Source organism: Coregonus lavaretus, assembly GCF_964263955.1.
Source record: "Coregonus lavaretus genome assembly, chromosome: 18".
Classification (NCBI taxonomy): domain Eukaryota; kingdom Metazoa; phylum Chordata; class Actinopteri; order Salmoniformes; family Salmonidae; genus Coregonus; species Coregonus lavaretus.
Window position 1 is genome coordinate 2,933,708 of NC_140005.1, and position 26,683 is coordinate 2,960,390.

Genomic DNA, 26,683 nt, shown 5'->3' on the forward strand with positions numbered 1-26,683 from the left:
GAACGTTTGTGTCTTTACTATCAACTTTGATCACTCTAAACAGTCTCAACTGTGACCTCTGAAACCCCATTAACCCATTGTAGCTGGACAGCAAGTAACTAAATACATAACACCGCATGGATTGGTTGAGCTGTGACTCCACCTACAGGAAAGACATGATATCATATCATAACACCGCATGGATTGGTTGAGCTGCGACTCCACCTACAGGAAAGACATGATATCATATCATAACACCGCATGGATTTCTTGAGCTGTTACTCCACCTACAGGAAAGACATGATATCATATCATAACACCACATGGATTTCTTGAGTTGTAACTCCACCTACAGGAAAGACATGATATCATATCATAACACCACATGGATTTGTTGAGCTGTGACTCCACCTACAGGAAAGACATGATATCATATCATAACACCACATGGATTGGTTGAGCTGTGACTCCACCTACAGGAAATACATGATATCATATCAATAACATGTCATGGTCTCCTGAATGTGCCATCAGAGGGAACCTCCCCTTTGTAATGGGCCGGCTGGTGAGCGTGTTGGCACCGACTGAGAGTCGGTTACAGTGTGACAACGCAGGTGTGAGGATTCTGACAGCATATCGGGGAGGAGGGTTGTTGTAGAGCAGAGAGGGAGATCTGATGCACTGTGTTAGCTAGCAGCACAGTAATACACAGCACTGCTATCTGGAGTTAGCTCTCTGATGGTTAAGGTGCTGGTGGCACCTGCATTAGCATCTCCTTCCAAAGCTATATCAAATCCAGCCTCAGTGAATCCTGAACCCCCAATCATGTATCCCAGAAGTATTAACTGTCTATGTCCATCTTGTTTGTACCAGAGGATGGTGTTATAGTTTGGTACTCTATGTGAACACTCCATCTTAGCAGACTCTTCCTGGTTCTTGTACAGGGCTGCAGGACTCTGGCCAACATGGTTACTCAGAGAAGAACCTGGAGAGAGAGAGAGAGAGAGAGAGAGAGAGAGAGAGAGAGAGAGAGAGAGAGAGAGAGAGAGAGAGAGAGAGAGAGAGAGAGAGAGAGAGAGAGAGAGAGAGTGTCATTGCCAACAACATTTCATCAATTTTAGAATAAGGGTGTAACGTAACAAAATGTGGGAAAAGTGAAGGGGTCTGAATACTTTCCGAATGCACTGTAAACATGTAGGTGTTCGCCTTAGCAATCTCGCTGGAATAAAGACCTCCTCCATTTCTGTTATTATTGAAAGAGATTGTGATAACATCTCACATCTCAAAATAGGGCTACTTAATGTTAGATCCCTCACTTCCAAGCCAGTCATAGTCAATGAACTAATCACTGATCATAAACTTGATGCGATTGGCCTGACTGAAACATGGCTCAAGAATTATGAATTTACTGCGTAGTCATGGCAGGTAATACTCACATTTTTGGTGACTTCAATATTCACATGGAGAAGACCACAGACACATTTTAAAAACGATCGGCCTATGTCAAATCTCCCATTCCTCTCTTTTGTTTTTCTTTTTTTCTTAAAGCTGTTCACTCAGCCGTGACCGGCCTCACCTCCAGTACAGTAAGTGGCGGTGTATGCACCTCAAAAGTTAGATACGATCCGTCTACCCAATCCCAAAGAAGAAGAAGAAGAAGACATTTCTCATCATTAAATTCCAAGAAAATATTAACCACAAGCAGGTAAAACGGTTATACATGTAAATAGATTGGTTTATGTATGTCACATCTGACGTATCGGTCCACAAAGTCAGTGAAGAAAAGTAAACATAGAATGCATATTTCTTGCAGGCGTTTTACACGTTTACGTGGCGTATTTTGCGTGGACAGTGACGAAAGTGTTACATTTAATCTGCAACGAAGGATGCTGGCAAAACATTTCAAGCTAGCTATAAATAATAGTAGCTAAGTGCAGGTAGCTAGTTTTGATAACATTGTTATAACAATAATAGCTACGTTGGAGAGTACGATGTGGGCAATACGCTATGAATTACAACGTGCCTGCTGTAGGCAATAAGACTTAGGCGAGAAGATTGTCTGCCTGGCTAACTAACGTTAGCCGCTAGCCGATGGTGTTTAGATTTCAGCTAAAGTAAGGATCAGACTAGTTAGTTAGCTAGATTGACATGTTTGCATAACAAACCGTGTTCAAGATCAATAAGTTGCTGCCTATCTACATCTTTGAAAGACCAGAAATGATTTAGCTAACTGTTATAGCGAACGGACATGGCTGTTGGACCTGTGTGCAGCTAGCATTGCGACGTCGATGCGTTTGATCATTGTTTTGTTTACACTTGGCGTTTATTTGTCTAGCTAGCTAACGTTAGATCATCAGCACGAACCACAACTCGTGTCTAGCAAGCAAGCTGAAGAGCAAATCTAGCAAATCATCTGAACGCTTGTCAACCTAGCCAGTTAGTTTCTGGATTCGTCTTGAGGTCAGCCAAGCAAATAGTTGCTGTCAAGTTAGCAAAGCAAAGCTGCAACTATGTCTATGGACGACTTCACTTCGATCAGCCTGCTTTCCCTGTCCATGTTGGTGGGATGTTATGTGGCTGGAACCATTCCTCTGGCTATCAACTTCTCAGAGGTGAGTAGTACTCAAACTACAACTTTTCTGAGAAACAAAGTTCAATTTAAAATGGAGTCTTCGGCAGAAGTCCTTAGCTAGTTACTGAGATTACAGTGCTCATCAATGCACACATTTTTTTGAACAGCATTGCCGGTGGTTTTTAGTGTAGCCAAGCCAAACTAGTCAACTTAAATATATTCCAACGTTCACATACAATTCGACAAATTCAGTGATGTAAGGTAACTGATCACGTGAGACCAAAGTTCATGGTTGGAATATTGATCCCTGCCATGATTGATCCCTGTCCTGGTTGTTATGTAATGCTGATGAACCCTCTCTCCTCTGTCTTGTCCTGCAGGAAAAGCTGAAACTGGTGACGGTCCTGGGAGCAGGGCTGCTGTGTGGTACTGCCCTGGCTGTCATCATCCCTGAGGGGGTCCATGCCCTGTATGAGGAGGTCCTGGAGGGTGAGACTCAGGCTGCGTCCCAAATGCCACCCTATATTCCCTTTATACTACACTACTTTTGACCAGGGCCTATGGGGCTCTAGTCAAAAGTAGTGCACTATGTAATGGTGAGCACAGATAGAACAAGGACACAGATATTTCACTGGATGTATAAATCTGAAGCATCCTCTTGGCCAAATATGGTGGTGAGAGGAAGCCTAGTGGCCGGCAGTGGGAGAAGGTGCGAGATGGATTTTGGCCAACGTTCTGCTAATTTTCTCATTGATGAAACATTTGATCTCAGTACAGTTTTCTGTTCCCAAAACTAGAAATTGTTACGAACAGAGTGGACTAAGTTTTGTAGACTTTACCCTTTGCCAAAGTTGTAAAAAAATTGCGTTGTTTAGACGGAGTGCAAAGGCGAATTGAGTTATTGCACACGCCCACTTCACAGAGTAAGCGTTCTCTAACGGAAATATGCAAATGCATGCTAGAACGCGCACATAGGATCTCGGTAGCTCGTGCTTGGCTCTGCCCAGCTTGCTTGGCTCTGCCCAATATGACTCATTGGTTCCCATTGGAAACGACAGGCTGTGGTCTGTCTTCGGTGATACTGTCTGTTCTGCTTGTGTCTGAGTGGGTGTGTCTGTCTGTAGGTAGCGTGGTAGTGTCTGTTCTGCTTGTGTCTGAGTGGGCTAGCAAGGTCTAGTAGGTAACACTGAGGACATAGTGAAGTGTATCAGGGTTTCCGTTAGCAGGTAAATGCTGGCTTTTGCCCCCCCCCCCCCCAAAAAAAAATAAATAAATAAATGAAAAGCCGATAAATACAATTGTTGCCGGCCAAGTTTTCTGGAAGAAGAAGAAAAATCCATTGCAAAATAATGTTTTTATTAATTGATGGAAATACTATTGGATGTGCTCCAACTTCATAGGATGATATACTTCATGATAATATACTTCATGATAATACACTTCAAAGGATAATACACTTCATAGGATAATATACTTCATGATAATACACTTCATGATAATACACTTCATAGGATAATATACTTCATGATAATATACTTAATGATAATATACTTCATGATAATATACTTCATAGGATAATATACTTCATGATAATACACTTCATGATAATACACTTCATAGGATAATATACTTCATAGGATAATATACTTCATGATAATATACTTCATAGGATAATATACTTCATGATAATATACTTCATAGGATAATATACTTAATAGGATAATATACTTCATAGGATAATATACTTCATGATAATACACTTCATGATAATATACTTCATAGGATAATACACTTCATGATAATATACTTCATAGGATAATATACTTCATAGGATAATATACTTCATGATAATATACTTCATAGGATAATATACTTCATAGGATAATATACTTCATGATAATACACTTCATATGATAATATATATCATATGATAATATATATCATATGATAATATACTTCATGATAATATACTTCATGATAATATACTTCATAGGATAATATACTTCATAGGATAATACACTTCATAGGATAATATACTTCATAGGATAATACACTTCATAGGATAATACACTTCATAGGATAATATACTTCATAGGATAATATACTTCATAGGATAATACACTTCATAGGATAATATACTTCATAGGATAATATACTTCATAGGATAATATACTTCATAGGATAATATACTTCATAGGATAATATACTTCATGATAATATACTTCATGATAATACACTTCAAAGGATAATACACTTCATAGGATAATATACTTCATGATAATACACTTCATGATAATACACTTCATAGGATAATATACTTCATGATAATATACTTCATGATAATATAATTCATAGGATAATATACTTCATGCTAATACACTTCATGATAATACACTTCATAGGATAATATACTTCATAGGATAATATACTTCATATGATAATATACTTCATAGGATAATATACTTAATAGGATAATATACTTCATAGGATAATATACTTCATAGGATAATATACTTCATGATAATACACTTCATGATAATATACTTCATGATAATATACTTCATAGGATAATACACTTCATGATAATATACTTCATAGGATAATATACTTCATGATAATATACTTCATAGGATAATATACTTCATGATAATATACTTCATGATAATACACTTCATATGATAATATATATCATATGATAATATATATCATATGATAATATACTTCATGATAATATACTTCATGATAATATACTTCATAGGATAATATACTTCATAGGATAATATACTTCATAGGATAATACACTTCATAGGATAATATACTTCATAGGATAATACACTTCATAGGATAATATACTTCATAGGGTAATAAATCCTCAAGCTGCTGGACATTAGTGTAGGTGGTGTGTTTCTATATTTACTCATGTTAAAGATGCGAGGTCCTCCATAAGGGACTTCAGCTAAGTGTACCCTGACTGATTGTGTTGGTCAGGCCCAGTCCTAGCAGTCCTGCTGCCGCCCTAGATAGATGGCTAGATCAACATATGTGTCATGTATAGTATAAAGATTTGCAATGGATGGATAGAGGAGAGTAATGATGTGTATCATGAACAGTTGGTGCATTTCAGTTGAGCTTATTCAGTAGCACTTGGAAACTAAACATCGTTGCCAACTATTCACATCGGAGAGTTACAATGTTATAATCACCAGGCAGCCAACTGTCTATAGCAGGAAACAGAGTTGTTATCAATCACTAGGCAGCCAACTGTCTATAGTAGGAAACAGAGTTGTTATCAATCACCAGGCAGCCAACTGTCTATAGTAGGAAACAGAGTTGTTATCAATCATTAGACAGCCAACTGTCTATAGTAGGAAACAGAGTTGTTATCAATCACCAGGCAGCCAACTGTCTATAGTAGGAAACAGAGTTGTTATCAATCACTAGGCAGCCAACTGTCTATAGTAGGAAACAGTTATCAATCACCAGGCAGCCAACTGTCTATAGTAGGAAACAGTTATCAATCACCAGGCAGCCAACTGTCTATAGTAGGAAACAGAGTTGTTATCAATCACTAGGCAGCCAACTGTCTATAGTAGGAAACAGAGTTGTTATCAATCACCAGCCAGCCAACTGTCTATAGTAGGAAACAGAGTTGTTATCAATCACCAGGCAGCCAACTGTCTATAGTAGGAAACAGAGTTGTTATCAATCACTAGGCAGCCAACTGTCTATAGTAGGAAACAGAGTTGTTATCAATCACTAGGCAGCCAACTGTCTATAGTAGGAAACAGTTATCAATCACCAGGCAGCCAACTGTCTATAGTAGGAAACAGTTATCAATCACTAGGCAGCCAACTGTCTATAGTAGGAAACAGAGTTGTTATCAATCACCAGGCAGCCAACTGTCTATAGTAGGAAACAGAGTTGTTATCAATCACTAGGCAGCCAACTGCCTATAGTAGGAAACAGAGTTGTTATCAATCACTAGACAGCCAACTGTCTATAGCAGGAAACAGAGTTGTTATCAATCACTAGACAGCCAACTGTCTATAGTAGGAAACATAGTTGTTATCAATCACTAGGCAGCCAACTGTCTATAGTAGGAAACAGAGTTGTTATCAATCACCAGGCAGCCAACTGTCTATAGTAGGAAACAGAGTTGTTATCAATCACTAGGCAGCCAACTGTCTATAGTAGGAAACAGAGTTGTTATCAATCACTAGGCAGCCAACTGTCTATAGTAGGAAACAGAGTTGTTATCAATCACTAGGCAGCCAACTGTCTATAGTAGGAAACAGAGTTGTTATCAATCACTAGGCAGCCAACTGTCTATAGTAGGAAACAGAGTTGTTATCAATCACCAGGCAGCCAACTGTCTATAGTAGGAAACAGTGTTGTTATCAATCACCAGGCAGCCAACTGTCTATAGTAGGAAACAGAGTTGTTATCAATCACCAGGCAGCCAACTGTCTATAGCAGGAAACAGAGTTGTTATCAATCACTAGACAGCCAACTGTCTATAGTAGGAAACAGTTATCAATCACCAGGCAGCCAACTGTCTACAGTAGGAAACAGAGTTGTTATCAATCACCAGGCAGCCAACTGTCTATAGTAGGAAACAGTTATCAATCACTAGGCAGCCAACTGTCTATAGTAGGAAACAGAGTTGTTATCAATCACTAGGCAGCCAACTGTCTATAGTAGGAAACAGAGTTGTTATCAATCACTAGACAGCCAACTGTCTATAGTAGGAAACAGAGTTGTTATCAATCACTAGGCAGCCAACTGTCTATAGTAGGAAACAGTTATCAATCACCAGGCAGCCAACTGTCTACAGTAGGAAACAGAGTTGTTATCAATCACTAGACAGCCAACTGTCTATAGTAGGAAACAGAGTTGTTATCAATCACCAGGCAGCCAACTGTCTATAGTAGGAAACAGAGTTGTTATCAATCACCAGGCAGCCAACTGTCTATAGTAGGAAACAGAGTTGTTATCAATCACCAGGCAGCCAACTGTCTATAGTAGGAAACAGAGTTGTTATCAATCACCAGGCAGCCAACTGTCTATAGCAGGAAACAGAGTTGTTATCAATCACTAGACAGCCAACTGTCTATAGTAGGAAACAGTTATCAATCACCAGGCAGCCAACTGTCTACAGTAGGAAACAGAGTTGTTATCAATCACCAGGCAGCCAACTGTCTATAGTAGGAAACAGTTATCAATCACTAGGCAGCCAACTGTCTATAGTAGGAAACAGAGTTGTTATCAATCACTAGGCAGCCAACTGTCTATAGTAGGAAACAGAGTTGTTATCAATCACTAGACAGCCAACTGTCTATAGTAGGAAACAGAGTTGTTATCAATCACTAGGCAGCCAACTGTCTATAGTAGGAAACAGTTATCAATCACCAGGCAGCCAACTGTCTACAGTAGGAAACAGAGTTGTTATCAATCACTAGACAGCCAACTGTCTATAGTAGGAAACAGAGTTGTTATCAATCACTAGGCAGCCAACTGTCTATAGTAGGAAACAGTGTTGTTATCAATCACCAGGCAGCCAACTGTCTATAGTAGGAAACAGAGTTGTTATCAATCACTAGACAGCCAACTGTCTACAGTAGGAAACAGTTATCAATCACCAGGCAGCCAACTGTCTACAGTAGGAAACAGAGTTGTTATCAATCACTAGACAGCCAACTGTCTATAGTAGGAAACAGAGTTGTTATCAATCACTAGGCAGCCAACTGTCTATAGTAGGAAACAGAGTTGTTATCAATCACCAGGCAGCCAACTGTCTATAGTAGGAAACAGAGTTGTTATCAATCACTAGGCAGCCAACTGTCTATAGTAGGAAACAGTTATCAATCACCAGGCAGCCAACTGTCTATAGTAGGAAACAGTTATCAATCACTAGGCAGCCAACTGTCTATAGTAGGAAACAGAGTTGTTATCAATCACTAGGCAGCCAACTGTCTACAGTAGGAAACAGTTATCAATCACCAGGCAGCCAACTGTCTATAGTAGGAAACAGAGTTGTTATCAATCACCAGGCAGCCAACTGTCTATAGTAGGAAACAGTTATCAATCACTAGGCAGCCAACTGTCTATAGTAGGAAACAGTTATCAATCACCAGGCAGCCAACTGTCTATAGTAGGAAACAGTTATCAATCACTAGGCAGCCAACTGTCTATAGCAGGAAACAGAGTTGTTATCAATCACCAGGCAGCCAACTGTCTATAGCAGGAAACAGAGTTGTTATCAATCACTAGGCAGCCAACTGTCTATAGTAGGAAACAGAGTTGTTATCAATCACCAGGCAGCCAACTGTCTATAGTAGGAAACAGAGTTGTTATCAATCACTAGGCAGCCAACTGTCTATAGTAGGAAACAGAGTTGTTATCAATCACTAGGCAGCCAACTGTCTACAGTAGGAAACAGTTATCAATCACTAGGCAGCCAACTGTCTATAGTAGGAAACAGTTATCAATCACCAGGCAGCCAACTGTCTATAGCAGGAAACAGAGTTGTTATCAATCACTAGGCAGCCAACTGTCTATAGCAGGAAACAGAGTTGTTATCAATCACTAGGCAGCCAACTGTCTATAGTAGGAAACAGAGTTGTTATCAATCACCAGGCAGCCAACTGTCTATAGTAGGAAACAGAGTCGTTATCAATCACTAGGCAGCCAACTGTCTACAGTAGGAAACAGTTATCAATCACTAGGCAGCCAACTGTCTATAGTAGGAAACAGTTATCAATCACCAGGCAGCCAACTGTCTATAGCAGGAAACAGAGTTGTTATCAATCACTAGGCAGCCAACTGTCTATAGTAGGAAACAGAGTTGTTATCAATCACTAGGCAGCCAACTGTCTATAGTAGGAAACAGAGTTGTTATCAATCACCAGGCAGCCAACTGTCTATAGTAGGAAACAGAGTTGTTATCAATCACCAGGCAGCCAACTGTCTATAGTAGGAAACAGAGTTGTTATCAATCACTAGGCAGCCAACTGTCTATAGTAGGAAACAGAGTTGTTATCAATCACTAGGCAGCCAACTGTCTATAGTAGGAAACAGTTATCAATCACCAGGCAGCCAACTGTCTATAGTAGGAAACAGTTATCAATCACTAGGCAGCCAACTGTCTATAGTAGGAAACAGTTATCAATCACCAGGCAGCCAACTGTCTATAGCAGGAAACAGAGTTGTTATCAATCACTAGGCAGCCAACTGTCTATAGTAGGAAACAGAGTTGTTATCAATCACCAGGCAGCCAACTGTCTACAGTAGGAAACAGTTATCAATCACTAGGCAGCCAACTGTCTATAGTAGGAAACAGTTATCAATCACCAGGCAGCCAACTGTCTATAGCAGGAAACAGAGTTGTTATCAATCACTAGGCAGCCAACTGTCTATAGTAGGAAACAGAGTTGTTATCAATCACTAGGCAGCCAACTGTCTATAGTAGGAAACAGAGTTGTTATCAATCACCAGGCAGCCAACTGTCTATAGTAGGAAACAGAGTTGTTATCAATCACCAGGCAGCCAACTGTCTATAGTAGGAAACAGAGTTGTTATCAATCACTAGGCAGCCAACTGTCTATAGTAGGAAACAGAGTTGTTATCAATCACTAGGCAGCCAACTGTCTACAGTAGGAAACAGTTATCAATCACCAGGCAGCCACCTGTCTATAGTAGGAAACAGAGTTGTTATCAATCACTAGGCAGCCAACTGTCTATAGTAGGAAACAGAGTTGTTATCAATCACTAGGCAGCCAACTGTCTATAGTAGGAAACAGAGTTGTTATCAATCACCAGGCAGCCAACTGTCTATAGTAGGAAACAGAGTTGTTATCAATCACCAGGCAGCCAACTGTCTATAGTAGGAAACAGAGTTGTTATCAATCACTAGGCAGCCAACTGTCTATAGTAGGAAACAGAGTTGTTATCAATCACTAGGCAGCCAACTGTCTATAGTAGGAAACAGTTATCAATCACTAGGCAGCCAACTGTCTATAGTAGGAAACAGTTATCAATCACTAGGCAGCCAACTGTCTATAGTAGGAAACAGAGTTGTTATCAATCACTAGGCAGCCAACTGTCTATAGTAGGAAACAGAGTTGTTATCAATCACCAGGCAGCCAACTGTCTATAGTAGGAAACAGAGTTGTTATCAATCACTAGGCAGCCAACTGTCTATAGTAGGAAACAGAGTTGTTATCAATCACTAGGCAGCCAACTGTCTACAGTAGGAAACAGTTATCAATCACTAGGCAGCCAACTGTCTATAGTAGGAAACAGTTATCAATCACTAGGCAGCCAACTGTCTATAGTAGGAAACAGTTATCAATCACCAGGCAGCCAACTGTCTATAGTAGGAAACAGTTATCAATCACCAGGCAGCCAACTGTCTATAGCAGGAAACAGAGTTGTTATCAATCACTAGGCAGCCAACTGTCTATAGCAGGAAACAGAGTTGTTATCAATCACTAGGCAGCCAACTGTCTATAGTAGGAAACAGAGTTGTTATCAATCACCAGGCAGCCAACTGTCTATAGTAGGAAACAGAGTTGTTATCAATCACTAGGCAGCCAACTGTCTACAGTAGGAAACAGTTATCAATCACTAGGCAGCCAACTGTCTATAGTAGGAAACAGTTATCAATCACCAGGCAGCCAACTGTCTATAGCAGGAAACAGAGTTGTTATCAATCACTAGGCAGCCAACTGTCTATAGTAGGAAACAGAGTTGTTATCAATCACTAGGCAGCCAACTGTCTATAGTAGGAAACAGAGTTGTTATCAATCACCAGGCAGCCAACTGTCTATAGTAGGAAACAGAGTTGTTATCAATCACCAGGCAGCCAACTGTCTATAGTAGGAAACAGAGTTGTTATCAATCACTAGGCAGCCAACTGTCTATAGTAGGAAACAGAGTTGTTATCAATCACTAGGCAGCCAACTGTCTACAGTAGGAAACAGTTATCAATCACTAGGCAGCCAACTGTCTATAGTAGGAAACAGAGTTGTTATCAATCACTAGGCAGCCAACTGTCTATAGCAGGAAACAGTTATCAATCACTAGGCAGCCAACTGTCTATAGTAGGAAACAGAGTTGTTATCAATCACTAGGCAGCCAACTGTCTATAGCAGGAAACAGTTATCAATCACTAGGCAGCCAACTGTCTATAGTAGGAAACAGAGTTGTTATCAATCACTAGGCAGCCAACTGTCTATAGTAGGAAACAGAGTTGTTATCAATCACCAGGCAGCCAACTGTCTATAGTAGGAAACAGAGTTGTTATCAATCACCAGGCAGCCAACTGTCTATAGTAGGAAACAGAGTTGTTATCAATCACTAGGCAGCCAACTGTCTATAGTAGGAAACAGAGTTGTTATCAATCACCAGGCAGCCAACTGTCTATAGTAGGAAACAGTTATCAATCACTAGGCAGCCAACTGTCTATAGTAGGAAACAGAGTTGTTATCAATCACCAGGCAGCCAACTGTCTATAGTAGGAAACAGTTATCAATCACTAGGCAGCCAACTGTCTATAGTAGGAAACAGAGTTGTTATCAATCACTAGGCAGCCAACTGTCTATAGTAGGAAACAGAGTTGTTATCAATCACTAGACAGCCAACTGTCTATAGTAGGAAACAGAGTTGTTATCAATCACCAGGCAGCCAACTGTCTATAGTAGGAAACAGTTATCAATCACTAGGCAGCCAACTGTCTATAGTAGGAAACAGAGTTGTTATCAATCACTAGGCAGCCAACTGTCTATAGTAGGAAACAGAGTTGTTATCAATCACCAGGCAGCCAACTGTCTATAGTAGGAAACAGAGTCGTTATCAATCACTAGGCAGCCAACTGTCTACAGTAGGAAACAGTTATCAATCACTAGGCAGCCAACTGTCTATAGTAGGAAACAGTTATCAATCACCAGGCAGCCAACTGTCTATAGCAGGAAACAGAGTTGTTATCAATCACTAGGCAGCCAACTGTCTATAGTAGGAAACAGAGTTGTTATCAATCACTAGGCAGCCAACTGTCTATAGTAGGAAACAGAGTTGTTATCAATCACCAGGCAGCCAACTGTCTATAGTAGGAAACAGAGTTGTTATCAATCACCAGGCAGCCAACTGTCTATAGTAGGAAACAGAGTTGTTATCAATCACTAGGCAGCCAACTGTCTATAGTAGGAAACATAGTTGTTATCAATCACTAGGCAGCCAACTGTCTATAGTAGGAAACAGTTATCAATCACCAGGCAGCCAACTGTCTATAGTAGGAAACAGTTATCAATCACTAGGCAGCCAACTGTCTATAGTAGGAAACAGTTATCAATCACCAGGCAGCCAACTGTCTATAGCAGGAAACAGAGTTGTTATCAATCACTAGGCAGCCAACTGTCTATAGTAGGAAACAGAGTTGTTATCAATCACCAGGCAGCCAACTGTCTACAGTAGGAAACAGTTATCAATCACTAGGCAGCCAACTGTCTATAGTAGGAAACAGTTATCAATCACCAGGCAGCCAACTGTCTATAGCAGGAAACAGAGTTGTTATCAATCACTAGGCAGCCAACTGTCTATAGTAGGAAACAGAGTTGTTATCAATCACTAGGCAGCCAACTGTCTATAGTAGGAAACAGAGTTGTTATCAATCACCAGGCAGCCAACTGTCTATAGTAGGAAACAGAGTTGTTATCAATCACCAGGCAGCCAACTGTCTATAGTAGGAAACAGAGTTGTTATCAATCACTAGGCAGCCAACTGTCTATAGTAGGAAACAGAGTTGTTATCAATCACCAGGCAGCCAACTGTCTATAGTAGGAAACAGTTATCAATCACTAGGCAGCCAACTGTCTATAGTAGGAAACAGAGTTGTTATCAATCACTAGGCAGCCAACTGTCTATAGTAGGAAACAGAGTTGTTATCAATCACCAGGCAGCCAACTGTCTATAGTAGGAAACAGAGTTGTTATCAATCACTAGGCAGCCAACTGTCTATAGTAGGAAACAGAGTTGTTATCAATCACTAGGCAGCCAACTGTCTATAGTAGGAAACAGAGTTGTTATCAATCACCAGGCAGCCAACTGTCTATAGTAGGAAACAGAGTTGTTATCAATCACTTGGCAGCCAACTGTCTATAGTAGGAAACAGAGTTGTTATCAATCACTAGGCAGCCAACTGTCTACAGTAGGAAACAGTTATCAATCACTAGGCAGCCAACTGTCTATAGTAGGAAACAGTTATCAATCACTAGGCAGCCAACTGTCTATAGTAGGAAACAGTTATCAATCACCAGGCAGCCAACTGTCTATAGTAGGAAACAGTTATCAATCACCAGGCAGCCAACTGTCTATAGCAGGAAACAGAGTTGTTATCAATCACTAGGCAGCCAACTGTCTATAGCAGGAAACAGAGTTGTTATCAATCACTAGGCAGCCAACTGTCTATAGTAGGAAACAGAGTTGTTATCAATCACCAGGCAGCCAACTGTCTATAGTAGGAAACAGAGTTGTTATCAATCACTAGGCAGCCAACTGTCTACAGTAGGAAACAGTTATCAATCACTAGGCAGCCAACTGTCTATAGTAGGAAACAGTTATCAATCACCAGGCAGCCAACTGTCTATAGCAGGAAACAGAGTTGTTATCAATCACTAGGCAGCCAACTGTCTATAGTAGGAAACAGAGTTGTTATCAATCACTAGGCAGCCAACTGTCTATAGTAGGAAACAGAGTTGTTATCAATCACCAGGCAGCCAACTGTCTATAGTAGGAAACAGAGTTGTTATCAATCACCAGGCAGCCAACTGTCTATAGTAGGAAACAGAGTTGTTATCAATCACTAGGCAGCCAACTGTCTATAGTAGGAAACAGAGTTGTTATCAATCACTAGGCAGCCAACTGTCTACAGTAGGAAACAGAGTTGTTATCAATCATTAGACAGCCAACTGTCTATAGTAGGAAACAGAGTTGTTATCAATCACCAGGCAGCCAACTGTCTACAGTAGGAAACAGAGTTGTTATCAATCATTAGACAGCCAACTGTCTATAGTAGGAAACAGAGTTGTTATCAATCACTAGGCAGCCAACTGTCTATAGTAGGAAACAGTTATCAATCACTAGGCAGCCAACTGTCTATAGTAGGAAACAGAGTTGTTATCAATCACTAGGCAGCCAACTGTCTATAGCAGGAAACAGTTATCAATCACCAGGCAGCCAACTGTCTATAGCAGGAAACAGAGTTGTTATCAATCACTAGGCAGCCAACTGTCTATAGTAGGAAACAGAGTTGTTATCAATCACTAGGCAGCCAACTGTCTATAGTAGGAAACAGAGTTGTTATCAATCACCAGGCAGCCAACTGTCTATAGTAGGAAACAGAGTTGTTATCAATCACCAGGCAGCCAACTGTCTATAGTAGGAAACAGAGTTGTTATCAATCACTAGGCAGCCAACTGTCTATAGTAGGAAACAGAGTTGTTATCAATCACCAGGCAGCCAACTGTCTATAGTAGGAAACAGTTATCAATCACCAGGCAGCCAACTGTCTATAGTAGGAAACAGAGTTGTTATCAATCACCAGGCAGCCAACTGTCTATAGTAGGAAACAGTTATCAATCACTAGGCAGCCAACTGTCTATAGTAGGAAACAGAGTTGTTATCAATCACTAGGCAGCCAACTGTCTATAGTAGGAAACAGAGTTGTTATCAATCACTAGACAGCCAACTGTCTATAGTAGGAAACAGAGTTGTTATCAATCACCAGGCAGCCAACTGTCTATAGTAGGAAACAGTTATCAATCACTAGGCAGCCAACTGTCTATAGTAGGAAACAGAGTTGTTATCAATCACTAGGCAGCCAACTGTCTATAGTAGGAAACAGAGTTGTTATCAATCACTAGACAGCCAACTGTCTATAGTAGGAAACAGAGTTGTTATCAATCACCAGGCAGCCAACTGTCTATAGTAGGAAACAGAGTTGTTATCAATCACCAGGCAGCCAACTGTCTATAGCAGGAAACAGAGTTGTTATCAATCACTAGGCAGCCAACTGTCTATAGTAGGAAACAGAGTTGTTATCAATCACTAGGCAGCCAACTGTCTATAGTAGGAAACAGAGTTGTTATCAATCACCAGGCAGCCAACTGTCTATAGTAGGAAACAGAGTTGTTATCAATCACCAGGCAGCCAACTGTCTATAGTAGGAAACAGAGTTGTTATCAATCACTAGGCAGCCAACTGTCTATAGTAGGAAACAGAGTTGTTATCAATCACCAGGCAGCCAACTGTCTATAGTAGGAAACAGTTATCAATCACTAGGCAGCCAACTGTCTATAGTAGGAAACAGAGTTGTTATCAATCACCAGGCAGCCAACTGTCTATAGTAGGAAACAGTTATCAATCACTAGGCAGCCAACTGTCTATAGTAGGAAACAGAGTTGTTATCAATCACTAGGCAGCCAACTGTCTATAGTAGGAAACAGAGTTGTTATCAATCACTAGACAGCCAACTGTCTATAGTAGGAAACAGAGTTGTTATCAATCACCAGGCAGCCAACTGTCTATAGTAGGAAACAGTTATCAATCACTAGGCAGCCAACTGTCTATAGTAGGAAACAGTTATCAATCACTAGGCAGCCAACTGTCTATAGTAGGAAACAGAGTTGTTATCAATCACTAGGCAGCCAACTGTCTATAGTAGGAAACAGAGTTGTTATCAATCACTAGACAGCCAACTGTCTATAGTAGGAAACAGAGTTGTTATCAATCACCAGGCAGCCAACTGTCTATAGTAGGAAACAGAGTTGTTATCAATCACCAGGCAGCCAACTGTCTATAGTAGGAAACAGAGTTGTTATCAATCACCAGGCAGCCAACTGTCTATAGTAGGAAACAGAGTTATCAATAAGCCACGTGTATCACACGAGTCACGACCCCACAATAGTTCAAATTACAATAAACATTACATTTGTTAACATCATCCAGTAGGACTGTAAAAAGAGTGATATATAATTTGAGTTTTGGAAACTAGCGGTTTCATGTCGCGGGCCTCGTTTCACAGGATCATTGTAAAATAAGCATTCTCTCAATGAACCAGCCTTAACGAATTTCATTTATTTACATATAGAATTTGATTGTCCAACATCAGTTTTATAATTTCTTCAGTTTGTGGCCACCTAGAGTGGCCTCTTCCCACTGCTGTGGTGGTGAATCACAGCGGGAGTGCGGCGTGGGTGGCCTCTTCCCACTGCTGGGGTGGTGAATCACAGCGGGAGTGGGGCGTGGGTGGCCTCTTCCCACTGCTGGGGTGGTGAATCGCAGCGGGAGTGGGGCTTGGGTGGCCTCTTCCCACTGCTGGGGTGCTGAATCGCAGCGGGAGTGGGGCGTGGGTGGCCTCTTCCCACTGCTGGGGTGGTGAATCGCAGCGGGAGTGGGGCGTGGGTGGCCTCTTCCCACTGCTGGGGTGGTGAATCGCAGAGGGAGTGGGGCGTGGGTGGCCTCTTCCCACTGCTGTGGTGCTGAATCGCAGCGGGAGTGGGGCGTGGGTGGCCTCTTCCCACTGCTGGGGTGGTGAATCGCAGCGGGAGTGGGGCGTGGGTGGCCTCTTCCCACTGCTGTGGTGCTGAATCGCAGCGGGAGTGGGGCGTGGGTGGCCTCTTCCCACTGCTGGGGTGGTGAATCGCAGCGGGAGTGGGGCGTGGGTGGCCTCTTCCCACTGCTGTGGTGGTGAATCACAGCGGGAGTGGGGCGTGGGTGGCCTCTTCCCACTGCTGGGGTGGTGAATCACAGCGGGAGTGGGGCGTGGGTGGCCTCTTCCCACTGCTGGGGTGGTGAATCACAGCGGGAGTGGGGCGTGGGTGGCCTCTTCCCACTGCTGTGGTGGTGAATCACAGCGGGAGTGGGGCGTGGGTGGCCTCTTCCCACTGCTGGGGTGGTGAATCACAGCGGGAGTGGGGCGTGGGTGGCCTCTTCCCACTGCTGGGGTGGTGAATCACAGCGGGAGTGGGGCGTGGGTGGCCTCTTCCCACTGCTGTGGTGGTGAATCACAGCGGGAGTGGGGCGTGGGTGGCCTCTTCCCACTGCTGGGGTGCTGAATCGCAGCGGGAGTGGGGCGTGGGTGGCCTCTTCCCACTGCTGGGGTGGTGAATCGCAGCGGGAGTGGGGCGTGGGTGGCCTCTTCCCACTGCTGTGGTGCTGAATCGCAGCGGGAGTGGGGCGTGGGTGGCCTCTTCCCACTGCTGGGGTGGTGAATCGCAGCGGGAGTGGGGCGTGGGTGGCCTCTTCCCACTGCTGTGGTGCTGAATCGCAGCGGGAGTGGGGCGTGGGTGGCCTCTTCCCACTGCTGGGGTGGTGAATCACAGCGGGAGTGGGGCGTGGGTGGCCTCTTCCCACTGCTGGGGTGGTGAATCACAGCGGGAGTGGGGCGTGGGTGGCCTCTTCCCACTGCTGGGGTGGTGAATCACAGCGGGAGTGGGGCGTGGGTGGCCTCTTCCCACTGCTGGGGTGGTGAATCACAGCGGGAGTGGGGCGTGGGTGGCCTCTTCCCACTGCTGGGGTGGTGAATCGCAGCGGGAGTGGGGCGTGGGTGGCCTCTTCCCACTGTTGTGGTGCTGATTCACAGCGGGAGTGGGGCGTGGGTGGCCTCTTCCCACTGCTGGGGTGGTTTACTAGGCCCAATTAAAATGTTCATGCCTAGGCTAAATTAAATTAGAGAGGCCTAGATTGTCTTTGAAACCAGCTGTGTTTTGTTATTCATTAATACATTTTTTTAATACAAATAGCCTATAGGACAGGTCATTCGCAAATTATATTATACAAATATTATATTTAGAAGTTTTATTACTGGTGACTTGTTCTTCTCGTCCAGGGGAGTCAAACTCATCCAATGGAGGGCCTAGTGTCTGCTGGTTTTAGTTTAAGACCTAGACAACCAGGTGAGGGGAGTTCCTTACTAAGACCTAGACAACCAGGTGTGGGGAGTTCCTTACTAATCAGTGACCCTTAATTCATCAATCAAGTACAGGGGAGGAGTGAAACCCTGCAGACACTCGGCCCTCCGTGGAATGAGTTGGACACGTGTTCTAGGCTAAATGTTTTTTTAAATGATATTCATTTATGATTTATAGCAGGGATGAAGACGCGACGGGAAACGTTTTGCTTTTCAACAAAACCTGTGATGTTGGTATTACCATTTTTCTACTTTATTTTATTAAGACTTTACAGGCTAATTTCTATTCTGTTAAAATGAATTACAATAATATAAATGTGATTTTTGAGCACCGTGGGTGGACGCCCTAATGCGTTACGCACCCAATGCATATGTAAATTAAAATCTTGCCGGTCACGTTATCTGGCGCCAAATGTTCCTAACGGAAACCAAGAAGTGTATGTCTGTCTCTGAATCTACTGTATGGGTTAGGGTCTCTGAATGTACTGTATGGGTTAGGGTCTCTGAATCTACTGTATGGGTTAGGGTCTCTGAATCTACTGTATGGGTTAGGGTCTCTATATCTACTGTATGGGTTAGGGTCTCTATATCTACTGTATGGGTTAGGGTCTCAATCTACTGTATGGGTTAGGGTCTCTGAATCTACTGTATGGGTTAGGGTCTCTGAATCTACTGTATGGGTTAGGGTCTCTGAATCTACTGTATGGGTTAGGGTCTCTGAATCTACTGTATGGGTTAGGGTCTCTGAATCTACTGTATGGGTTAGGGTCTCTGGATCTACTGTATGGGTTAGGGTCTCTGAATCTACTGTATGGGTTAGGGTCTCTGAATCTACTGTATGGGTTAGGGTCTCTGAATCTACTGTATGGGTTAGGGTCTCTGAATCTACTGTATGGGTTAGGGTCTCTGAATCTACTGTATGGGTTAGGGTCTCTGAATCTACTGTATGGGTTAGGGTCTCTGAATCTACTGTATGGGTTAGGGTCTCTGAATCTACTGTATGGGTTAGGGTCTCTGAATCTACTGTATGGGTTAGGGTCTCTGAATCTACTGTATGGGTTAGGGTCTCTGAATCTACTGTATGGGTTAGTGTCTCTGAATCTACTGTATGGGTTAGGGTCTCTGAATCTACTGTATGGGTTAGGGTCTCTGTCTTTGAATCTACTGTATGGGTTAGGGTCTCTGAATGTACTGTATGGGTTAGGGTCACTGAATCTGCTGTATGGGTTAGGGTCTTTGTCTCTGAATCTACTGTATGGGTTAGGGTCTCTGAATCTACTGTATGGGTTAGGGTCTCTGAATCTACTGTATGGGTTAGGGTCTCTGAATGTACTGTATGGGTTAGGGTCTCTGAATCTACTGTATGGGTTAGGGTCTCTGTCTCTTAATCTACTGTATGGGTTAGGGTCTCTGAATCTACTGTATGGGTTAGGGTCTTTGTCTCTGAATCTACTGTATGGGTTAGGGTCTCTGAATCTACTGTATGGGTTAGGGTCTCTGAATCTACTGTATGGGTTAGGGTCTCTGTATCTACTGTATGGGTTAGGGTCTCTGTATCTACTGTATGGGTTAGGGTCTCTGAATCTACTGTATGGGTTAGGGTCTCTGAATCTACTGTATGGGTTAGGGTCTCTGAATATACTGTATGGGTTAGGGTCTCTGAATCTACTGTATGGGTTAGGGTCACTGAATCTGCTGTATGGGTTAGGGTCTTTGTCTCTGAATCTACTGTATGGGTTAGGGTCTTTGTCTCTGAATCTACTGTATGGGTTAGGGTCTCTGAATCTACTGTATGGGTTAGGGTCTCTGAATGTACTGTATGGGTTAGGGTCTCTGTATCTACTGTATGGGTTAGGGTCTCTGAATCTACTGTATGGGTTAGGGTCTCTGAATCTACTGTATGGGTTAGGGTCTCTGAATCTACTGTATGGGTTAGGGTCTCTGAATCTACTGTATGGGTTAGGGTCTCTGAATCTACTGTATGGGTTAGGGTCTCTGAATCTACTGTATGGGTTAGTGTCTCTGAATCTACTGTATGGGTTAGGGTCTCTGAATCTACTGTATGGGTTAGGGTCTCTGAATCTACTGTATGGGTTAGGGTCTCTGAATCTACTGTATGGGTTAGGGTCTCTGAATCTACTGTATGGGTTAGGGTCTCTGAATCTACTGTATGGGTTAGGGTCTCTGAATCTACTGTATGGGTTAGGGTCTCTGAATCTACTGTATGGGTTAGGGTCTCTGAATCTACTGTATGGGTTAGGGTCTCTGAATCTACTGTATGGGTTAGGGTATCTGAATCTACTGTATGGGTTAGGGTCTCTGAATCTACTGTATGGGTTAGGGTCTCTGAATCTACTGTATGGGTTAGGGTCTCTGAATCTACTGTATGGGTTAGGGTCTCTGAATCTGCTGTATGGGTTAGGGTCTCTGAATCTACTGTATGGGTTAGGGTATCTGAATCTACTGTATGGGTTAGGGTCTCTGAATCTACTGTATGGGTTAGGGTCTCCGAATCTACTGTATGGGTTAGGGTCTCTGAATCTACTGTATGGGTTAGGGTCTCTGAATCTGCTGTATGGGTTAGGGTCTCTGTCTCTGAATCTACTGTATGGGTTAGGGTCTCGGTCTCTGAATCTACTGTATGGGTTAGGGTCTCTGAATCTACTGTATGGGTTAGGGTCTCAATCTACTGTATGGGTTAGGGTCTCTGAATCTACTGTATGGGTTAGGGTCTCTGAATCTACTGTATGGGTTAGGGTCTCTGAATCTACTGTATGGGTTAGGGTCTCTGAATCTACTGTATGGGTTAGGGTCTCTGAATCTGCTGTATGGGTTAGGGTCTCTGTCTCTGAATCTACTGTATGGGTTAGGGTCTCTGAATCTACTGTATGGGTTAGGGTCTCAATCTACTGTATGGGTTAGGGTCTCAATCTACTGTATGGGTTAGGGTCTCTGTCTCTGAATCTACTGTATGGGTTAGGGTCTCTGAATCTACTGTATGGGTTAGGGTCTCTGAATCTACTGTATGGGTTAGGGTCTCTGAATCTACTGTATGGGTTAGGGTCTCTGAATCTGCTGTATGGGTTAGGGTCTCTGTCTCTGAATCTACTGTATGGGTTAGGGTCTCTGAATCTACTGTATGGGTTAGGGTCTCAATCTACTGTATGGGTTAGGGTCTCAATCTACTGTATGGGTTAGGGTCTCTGTCTCTGAATCTACTGTATGGGTTAGGGTCTCTGAATCTACTGTATGGGTTAGGGTCTCTGAATCTACTGTATGGGTTAGGGTCTCTGAATCTACTGTATGGGTTAGGGTCTCTGAATCTACTGTATGGGTTAGGGTCTCTGAAACTACTGTATGGGTTAGGGTCTCTGAATCTACTGTATGGGTTAGGGTCTCTGAATCTACTGTATGGGTTAGGGTCTCTGTCTCTGAATCTACTGTATGGGTTAGGGTCTCTGTCTCTGAATCTACTGTATGGGTTAGGGTCTCTGTCTCTGAATCTACTGTATGGGTTAGGGTCTCTGTCTCTGTATCTACTGTATGGGTTAGGGTCTCTGAATCTACTGTATGGGTTAGGGTCTCTGAATCTACTGTATGGGTTAGGGTCTCTGTCTCTTAATCTACTGTATGGGTTAGGGTCTCTGAATCTACTGTATGGGTTAGGGTCTCTGAATCTACTGTATGGGTTAGGGTCTCTGTCTCTCTCTCTCTGTAGGTTTGCACCATGCCCCTGTCCAGGCGGAGGGGGTGGGGGTGTCTGAGCCCAAGGAGGGTGTGGATGCAGCTCTGGGGGTCGGTGGGGGCCACAGCCACAGCCACCAACACCTCCATGCCTACATCGGGGTTTCCCTGGTCCTGGGGTTCGTCTTCATGCTGCTGGTCGACCAGATAGGAAGCGCCCACGTACACAGCAGCGCTGACGGTCAGTCTGGGAACAGCATGCGCGCACACACACACACACACACACACACACACACACACACACGGGGACACAGACACAGACGGGACAGGACAGACAGGACAGAAATAACAGTCAGTGTGGGTGGAGCTCACCACTCTCAGGGCCTGTTTCCCGGACACAGATGAAGCCTAGTAGTCCTGAACTAAGATATGTTCAGTGGAGAATCACCATTGAAAGTGCTTTTCAGCCCAGGGTTAGGCTTAATCTGTCCGGGAAACCAGGCCCTCAAGGTTCTACTTTTTTAAAGCAATATTTGTCCATTGAGTGGTCTGTCTGATTTGATGTGTGTGTTTGTTTAGATCCAGAATCTGCGAGGGTTGCCAGTTCAAAGATCACCACCACTTTGGGACTGGTGGTCCACGCAGCAGGTAAGATGGCTTCATTATACAATGTTTCAGACCGAGACGTTTTAGGAAGAAGAGTGTGTGGAAGGCTATGAAGGCTTGTTGGTGTTTTTTTTATTTTTTTTTGGTACGATTTGATAAATGTTCTTTTAAACAATACAATACTCTACATTCCAGCGGACGGAGTGGCTCTCGGAGCAGCTGCTTCCACCTCCCAGACCAGTGTTCAGCTCATTGTCTTTGTGGCCATCATGCTTCACAAGGTACAATGACAACCCCGTTCATCTTATCGCGCTCCATGTTTTGTTTCAACACGTTTGTAGCGGATGTCACTGTGTTGGTTAACAGAATAGCTTCCTTCCTTTTTAAAAAAAACATTTTTAGTCATTTAGCAGACGCTCTTATCCAGAGCGACTTACAGTTAGTGAGTGCATACATTATTATTTTTTCATACTGGCCCCCCGTGGGAATCGAACCCACAACCCTGGCGTTGCAAACGCCATGCTCTACCAATTGAGGTACATCCCTGCCGGCCATTCCACTCCCCTACCCTGGATGACGCTGGGCCAATTGTGCGCCGCCCCATGGGTCTCCCGTTCACGGCCGGCTGCGACAGAGCCTGGATTCGAACCAGGATCTCTAGTGGCACAGCTAGCACTGCGATGCAGCGCCTTAGACCACTGCCCCACTCGGGAGGTTTACTTGTTGGTTAACAGAATAGCTTCCTCACTAGCCCACACTATAACAACGTTTTAAATTCACTAACAATATGAACAACACAAAACAGATAAAGGAACAACTATGAGGTAACAATTAAAAAGTAACCAATCAATGCTACATACCCCCCCCCCCCCGTCTAGTATGTATACATAGGTGTTAGTTCAGTTGTAATTCCTGTAATTGGTCTGTATGTTAAACTGTCTCTCTTTCTCCCCAGGCCCCAGCAGCCTTTGGCCTGGTCTCTTTCCTGATGCATGCTGGTCTGGAGAGGAACCGGATCCGTAAACACCTGCTGGTCTTCGCCCTGGCAGCACCCGTCCTCGCCATGGTTACCTTCGTAGGACTCAGCCAGGTCAGTTGGGGGAGGGGGGGGGGTCCCATGAGCCCAGAATGCTACTCAATCCTCCCACTACTCCTCTCCCCAGCCCGTAGAATGAAATAATGCCCTGAGATAACATGCTCCATTTTAAAGTAGTCAACTGAGTGGAACACAGGATTCCATCCAAATGAAGTTCTCCCTTTTTAAATAGAATCAATACAAACTCCCCTGTTAACTAACCCTAACCCTAACCCAAACTCCCCTGTTTCTTCCTCCTTCCAGTCCAGTAAAGAGGCGCTGTCAGATGTGAATGCCACGGGCGTGGCCATGTTGTTCTCCGCCGGGACCTTCCTGTACGTCGCCACGGTACATGTCCTTCCCGAGGTGGGCGGGACCGGACACAGCCACGCCCCCGCTCCGGGGAAGGAAGCAGCGAAGGGACTGAGCAAGGTGGAAGTTGGAACCTTGCTTTTGGGTTGTCTGATACCACTGGTACTGTCTGTTGGACACCAGCACTAGAGAGGAGTAAGATGGAGGGATAAGGAGAGGAGAGGAGAGGAGAGGAGAGGGGTAAGATGGAGAGGAGAGGAGAGGAGAGGAGGGGGTTTAAAGTGAAAGCAGCCAAACAAGACACATCTGTCATATTTACCTGTTCTGTGACTGCTGATTGGTTGGAGTGGGACAACGACCTGCGGCGTGATCAGAACCATTAAAACCACGCCGGAAGACACAGGAGTCCTGATGATGACATCATAATAACAGCAACCTCCCACTTTTTCTACACTCTACGAGAAGTGCTGTCTGCCGATACTGTAGACAAAAGACTTCTACCACTATGTTTTTTTTTATTTCTAAGCTCTAGGTAGGCTGTGCAAGATAGCAGGGGAGTTGGATCATGGCTGTATCCTGTTTCAGTGATACAGATGGCAAGTGTCGACTGACTCCTGAACTCATGTTAATGTACATGCTTTTATTTGTTGACGACTGGGCTTTAAGAAATGTAAAGACCTTATTTGTGACATCTTGCAGTGAAAGGAACGTTTTTAAATGTGTGATTTTCACACTCGCTGGTTTTTAGAGCAATGCCACAAATGTGCCACAAACACACTGTAAGAACTCTGCTCTTACTGTAAGATGAAATGTGATCTTTATTTATTTTCTTGCTAGTGGAATCAGTAACTATTTAGACGTTTACATGTAAGTAGTTACATTTCTATGACTTTTGATCTTACCCAATGGTTACTTACTTATTAATCTTCTCTACTAGTAATATGGGAGATCTGAGGGAAATAATTCTGCTTTCCACAGACCCTAACCTGTTACCTGAAGGTTAATGACTGTCTTGCTTCAGCCACATAAAGGAACCCTTGCCCCCAGGACCAGCCTCTAAATGACACACCAAATGATCTAAACCTATGTCAGCCCTTCTTGAATTACCGCTCTTTCTTTCACATTTAGTTTGGTTGTTTTCCCCAGACCTGCTTTCCTGGTAGAGGAAGTGGAGAATGAGCACCTTTTTTAGATGATTGTGGAGTAGGGTGAGGTTGCCACTAGACGTTGGATCTTGGGTCAGTTTTGCGTTTCCCCCACTAATGGTTAAGGTCAAAACTGAGCCTAGATCTGTATCTAGGGGAAACTTCACTCCGGAGCGATGATTGTATAGAGAAAACGGCTACTATTCTATTTGACGGTGGTGGTGGTGGTGGTGGACTGAGTGTTTCTAGAGCATGTGAGTAGACAGATTATAATGAACTCTGAACTGAGGGACCAGCATTATGGAGTGGAGACAGACAGACACATTATAATGAACTCTGAACTGAGGGACCAGCATTATGGAGTGGAGGGAGACAGACACATTATAATGAACTCTGAACTGAGGGACCAGCATTATGGAGTGGAGGGAGACAGACAGACACATTATAATGAACTCTGAACAGAGGGACCAGCATTATGGAGTGGAGGGAGACAGACAGACACATTATAATGAACTCTGAACAGGGGGACCAGCATTATGGAGTGGAGGGAGACAGACAGACACATTATAATGAACTCTGAACTGAGGGACCAGCATTATGGAGTGGAGGGAGACAGACAGACACATTATAATGAACTCTGAACTGAGGGACCAGCATTATGGAGTGTAGGGAGACAGACACATTATAATGAACTCTGAACAGAGGGACCAGCATTATGGAGTGGAGGGAGACAGACACATTATAATGAACTCTGAACAGAGGGACCAGCATTATGGAGTGGAGGGAGACAGACAGACACATTATAATGACCTCTGAACAGGGGGACCAGCATTATGGAGTGGAGGGAGATAGACAGACACATTATAATGAACTCTGAACTGAGGGACCAGCATTATGGAGTGTAGGGAGACAGACACATTATAATGAAGTCTGAACTGAGGGACCAGCATTATGGAGTGGAGGGAGACAGACACATTATAATGAACTCTGAACTGAGGGACCAGCATTATGGAGTGTAGGGAGACAGACAGACACATTATAATGAACTCTGAACTGAGGGACCAGCATTATGGAGTGTAGGGAGACAGACAGACACATTATAATGAACTCTGAACAGAGGGACCAGCATTATGGAGTGGAGACAGACAGACACATTATAATGAACTCTGAACTGAGGGACCAGCATTATGGAGTGTAGGGAGACAGACAGACACAGTATAATGAACTCTGAACTGAGGGACCAGCATTATGGAGTGGAGACAGACAGACACATTATAATGAACTCTGAACTGAGGGACCAGCATTATGGAGTGTAGGGAGACAGACAGACACATTCTAATGAACTC

The 26,683-nt window shown here is 43.4% G+C and overlaps 1 protein-coding gene across 1 annotated transcript; it reads left to right on the forward strand.

Annotated features, from left to right (window-relative positions):
- Positions 1–1,626: 1,626 nt before the first annotated feature.
- On the forward strand, positions 1,627–25,239 carry LOC311145478 (zinc transporter ZIP9-like). Its single transcript, XM_084181722.1, has 7 exons — positions 1,627–2,591; positions 2,932–3,040; positions 22,234–22,440; positions 22,779–22,847; positions 23,001–23,086; positions 23,761–23,895; positions 24,145–25,239. The coding sequence occupies exons 1-7, from the start codon at positions 2,490–2,492 to the stop codon at positions 24,379–24,381; spliced, it is 945 nt and encodes a 314-aa protein (XP_084037848.1). The 5' UTR covers positions 1,627–2,489; the 3' UTR covers positions 24,382–25,239.
- The last annotated feature ends 1,444 nt before the right edge of the window (positions 25,240–26,683 follow it).

What these genes read in the sequence shown, in the direction of transcription:
- LOC311145478 (XM_084181722.1), top strand. Translation starts at nt 2,490, where the DNA reads ATGTCTATGGACGACTTCACTTCGATCAGCCTGCTTTCCCTGTCCATG. An exon ending in TGGCTATCAACTTCTCAGAG is followed by an intron (nt 2,592 to 2,931) that starts GTGAGTAGTACT and finishes CTTGTCCTGCAG; the next exon opens with GAAAAGCTGAAACTGGTGAC. An exon ending in ACTGGTGGTCCACGCAGCAG is followed by an intron (nt 22,848 to 23,000) that starts GTAAGATGGCTT and finishes TCTACATTCCAG; the next exon opens with CGGACGGAGTGGCTCTCGGA.